The sequence below is a fragment of the Nematolebias whitei genome, chromosome 11 (genome assembly GCF_014905685.2).
Source record: "Nematolebias whitei isolate Nwh7 chromosome 11, NemWhi1, whole genome shotgun sequence".
Classification (NCBI taxonomy): domain Eukaryota; kingdom Metazoa; phylum Chordata; class Actinopteri; order Cyprinodontiformes; family Rivulidae; genus Nematolebias; species Nematolebias whitei.
Window position 1 is genome coordinate 15,758,800 of NC_056508.1, and position 4,575 is coordinate 15,763,374.

At 37.1% G+C, this 4,575-nt stretch overlaps 1 protein-coding gene across 2 annotated transcripts in view; it reads left to right on the forward strand.

The window, feature by feature from the left end:
* The window catches only part of kdm5bb (lysine (K)-specific demethylase 5Bb), a 109,905-nt gene that overhangs the window by 85,754 nt on the left and 19,576 nt on the right, over positions 1-4,575 (forward strand). For both annotated transcript variants that reach the window (XM_037684694.1, XM_037684695.1), the window contains exons 2-4: positions 447-524; positions 788-910; positions 988-1,158. In XM_037684694.1, the coding sequence (XP_037540622.1) occupies positions 447-524; positions 788-910; positions 988-1,158 (372 nt within the window). The remainder of the gene's footprint in view (positions 1-446; positions 525-787; positions 911-987; positions 1,159-4,575) is intronic.

Genomic DNA, 4,575 nt, shown 5'->3' on the forward strand with positions numbered 1-4,575 from the left:
ATGTTGGCTCTAATTTGGACTGGTGAGTCCTCCGTGTTGGCTCTAATTTGGACTGGTGAGTCCTCCATGTTGGCTCTCTGTGGTTTATTTTCTTCCATCTGAACATTTTCTTGATGTTTCTGTTGTTAGCTCCGTTTTGGGGCCCGTCTTGTGTGTCGGTGTATTTTTATATTAAACAAGTTTTTATTTTATTTTATGTCATTATGACTAAAGAGCATCAGTTTGTTTTTAGCTTAGCTCAGTTCTGTTCATATTATTTTCACTGCATAATTTAACTTTAAATAAGTTAATCCTTACAGAGTCCTGGTGGAACACCTTGATCCGTCTTCACAAAAGAAAACTAATAAAATAATCTTACAGAATAAGTAACTGATCTTTTCAGGGCATGAATAGAAATAATAAATCATGGTTGACCTTCATGTTTGTGTGTTTGTGTTGTCGTCCAGGACTGGCAGCCTCCGTTTGCCTGCGACATCGACAAGCTTCACTTTGTTCCTCGGATCCAGAGGCTCAATGAACTGGAGGTCAGTTTTATTCATCACAATTATTCATCACATTGTGTATCTGTGCATCTTTTAAAACGTCTTTAATGCAATAACTGAGCCTTTTTTACCACAAATATAGATCAAAGGACAGAACTGATCATTTAGTGTAAAAACATTCATTTATAATTATTTAATGCATGAAACACAACGTGGCACACTTCATGTAAATGATTATTTTGGTGCCTTCCTTTGAAGGTTCTGATGTTTTTCTGTCAGTCATGTTGATTCTTGTTTATTTTCAGGCACAGACCAGAGTCAAGCTCAACTTTCTGGACCAGATTGCCAAGTTTTGGGATTTGCAGGGATGTACCCTGAAGATTCCTCACGTGGAGAGGAAGATCTTGGACTTGTATCAGCTAAATAAGGTTGATTATTGGTTACACTGGGCTTCTTTTGTATTTTGAAAGGTCCAGACCTTGTTGACATGTCTCTGTCCTCACAGCTGGTAGCAGACGAGGGAGGCTTTGACATCGTTTGTCAGGACCGGCGCTGGACCAAGATCGCTATTCAAATGGGCTTCAGCCCCGGCAAAGCTGTGGGCTCACATCTGCGAGGGCATTACGAGAAGATCCTGTACCCCTACAACCTGTTTCAGAGTGGAACCAACCTGCTGGTGAGTTACACACATGAAAGAAAACAACTTATTCCCACTGAAACACACGTTGATGAAAGATTTCTGTCGTTCTGCTCCGTGGTGAAGAACAACTCTCGGTATTGTTCAGAGCTCTTCACATTCAGCAGAAAGAATCCAAAGTTATAAATAATAGTGAAGTTAATTAATTAACCTGCAGGGATCGCTCCTAACTTCAGAAGTTTCATCGCTTTCAGCCAGTTTGTCACTTGGACTGTCCAGTTTGTGATGGACACTGCGAGCAGCAGTTATCAATCACCATGTTCATTATTTTACATTTATTCTGTGTCACTCTCCCACAAAACTCAGACCAGTGAAGAACTGGGGCAACAGTTGCTGTATGCTCAGCCTCCTGAAGCTGGTTCAGCTGCCTCGGCCTCTTCGTACACTCAGAGTGAGGACGGCCTGCTCTCAGTAGAAACTACGCGAGCAAATCTCGGTGTCATGATTCGATTCAAAATCGATTTTCGATTCAGAAACGATTTTTCTAATGAAATGGTCATAAATTTTGCTTCAATTCTGTAATTGACAAGATGAAAAGATTAAACAACAGTGTAAACAAATAGAACATTTATTTAAAGCAATAATTTTAGGTTCTTTACTGTATCAAATCTTATTAATTTATACGAAAATCAGGAACAAATATAGGCGTACATAAAATTATGTAACTTAAATTACCAGTACAGGTTAGCTTAGCTGCTTGGATTTTTCTAAAAATAAATAAATAAATTCGGAACAAATCACCCATCCATCCATCCATCCATCCATCCATCCATCCATCCTTCCATCCATCCATCATCTTTACCCTCTTCTTCTTTTTCGGGTCACTGGTGCCCATATCAGCCATCACTGTGTGAGAGGTGGGGACACCTGGACAGGTCTCCAGTCCATCACAGACAAATAATTCAAAATATATAAATATAAAAGTAAACAAAGACTTCAGCCTACCATAGTACATTAAACTTTAACTCAACATAAAATACAGACTTCAGTTTTTTTAGCCATATTGCTCTAACATTTGTTATATTTTCAAAACTTAACCTAATATGAAATACAGTCTTCACAGTCTTATTGATTCTTATTTGGTAAATCTTTAATAAAATTTCAAAACCTTTTCAAGTCTGCACAAAAACTCTTCTGAACTAATAATTTATAAACTAAACTATCTAATTGTATCATTTAGGTTGTCGCCCTTCAACCTTTTAAAAAGAAAAATTACATAAAGTTTGTTGTACAACTTGTCTATAAGTTTTAGTATAATATGAGAAAAAACTGTTACCTTTGAGCTGCAGCTGGTTCATTAAGATTATCGAGATTCTTTAATTAATCCATTTTTTTTCTGCACCCCTGGTAGACATACACATGTCCCATGTTCCTTCTAGTCCTTGCTGATGGATTTACCAGAACTCCTGATCTTTCCTCTGAGGTCAGTTAGGACAGTCATATTGGGGTCGATAGGTGAAAAACCACAAAGTAGGAATTTTATTATTTATTTAAGTATTTATTTATATTTTAATTCTTTATAAACCCTTCCCACACTCTTGCAATGTTCTAAACACTTAAACCTACATAATTTTAACAACATACGTATATATGTACTGTACAGTAGGAATGTGCGATATGACATAAAATTCATATCACGATATGTATTGTGAAGGGTGGCGATAACGATATATATCGCGATATGTTTTTGGTATAAAACTTAATAGGAATTTTAAAAAAGCATAGGGTGTCCTTTTGCCATCATATATTTTGATTTGAGAAAATTCCACTACTAGGTCCAGAGAGTTTTTAAATAATAAACAAATCAAGTATTAGGCTTCTTTCTTTAGTGCAAAACAGTGCAAAATATATCAAATGTAGTTTTAGCCATATGCTTTAAACAAAAGAATATGTTGTTAACTCATAACAGTTTCTACTCTTCTCACTTGAGAAATGAACAGCAACAGAGCAGCATTTTACACTGAAACACTTCACCCTCCAAACCTCTAGTGGGCGCCTCCTTCTGCTTTAAGGAGAGCTGACACAAAATGAGTCTGTGGCTTTGACCAGAGGGTCTCGCAGTAAAATCACACAGCACAGCGTTCTTTTCACAGATCAGAGAGCAGGTTTCTCTAAAAGCTGACCAACGCTTACTTTAACTTTAAACGGAAAAAAAAACCAACTTTCGACAGAACACAGCGTTTTGCGCATGCATCTGAATACGGCAACACTACGGCAAGCCGGCCGTAGTTAGCTTGTAGCTTTGCTACTTAGCTCTTGAAGAAATGACTTTACCACCACTTACGCACAGTTTTCAACTAAAAAAAGTAAAGATTAAACTGAAAACTCTGATTTTACATCAGACACAGCGTTACTGCGGTTAGCCGGTAGAAGACAGATCTATAACGTAGGCTAAATTTATATATTTTCTACCATGTACCGTATATATCATGCATTCCTACTGTACAGTACTGCAAAGTTTAATGTGGGTACTCAGCAGTGAAGTTACAACTTGAAGGATGAGTTCAGCTTCTGGATTATTTGCGACTTTCCTGCCAGTTCTATGAGTTTAATTGATCCATCGTTACTTCTGACTTTTGCGTTGCTAATCTGTTTTTACCCCTCGGTTTCTCTCCTAGTGTTTGTTCCCTCCATCACTGTTCTTTGAATTTCAGCAGAAAACAGCGGCTGGAAGCACTGTTGGCTTCTGGGCCGTGTAGTTCTTTTGACTTGCGTTACAGTGTAGGCTTATTGAAAGAAAAGTACAAAATGGTGGCACCTGTCCAAAGTATTTATTTATTTTTGTTTTGTTTTTATTTTTTGTCCCATTGATTGGTTCCCGTTCCCGTTAACTTTTTAACCCGTACCGTCCTGGTCACATAAATAATTTGACAGTCGTGTGTCGTGTACGATCTTACTATGAAAACCCGCAAAAGAGCGAGTCTGCGAAAGTCGAACTGCGACGTATGGAGGGACTACTGTAATTATTGAATTAGTGTTAATCTGTAGTTTGATTGACTTTTTGAACACTGACGGGGTTAACTGTTTTTACTGCTGAATGGTTTTCAAGTTCAAACTGATTATGTTGCTCGAAGCCCATTGTTTTTATTTAACTTTTAATGTCATTAGTTGATGATTTTATCCACCTCTGCAAATAAAAAAAATTAAAATGTTTGTTTATGATGAGTAGGTGAGATTTATTTTCTCCTGTTTGTTTTTGAACTGCTCCCATTTTACACATAAACCAGAATTTTCTCAAACGATCTATTTTAATCTGCATTAATACAAATGAAATGCTGATACAGCACTTTATATTATATATTTATACACTGTAATACCATCCAACCATCATCTGCCATCCATCCATCCATCATTCATCCATCCAACCATCATCCATCCATCCATCCATCATCTGTC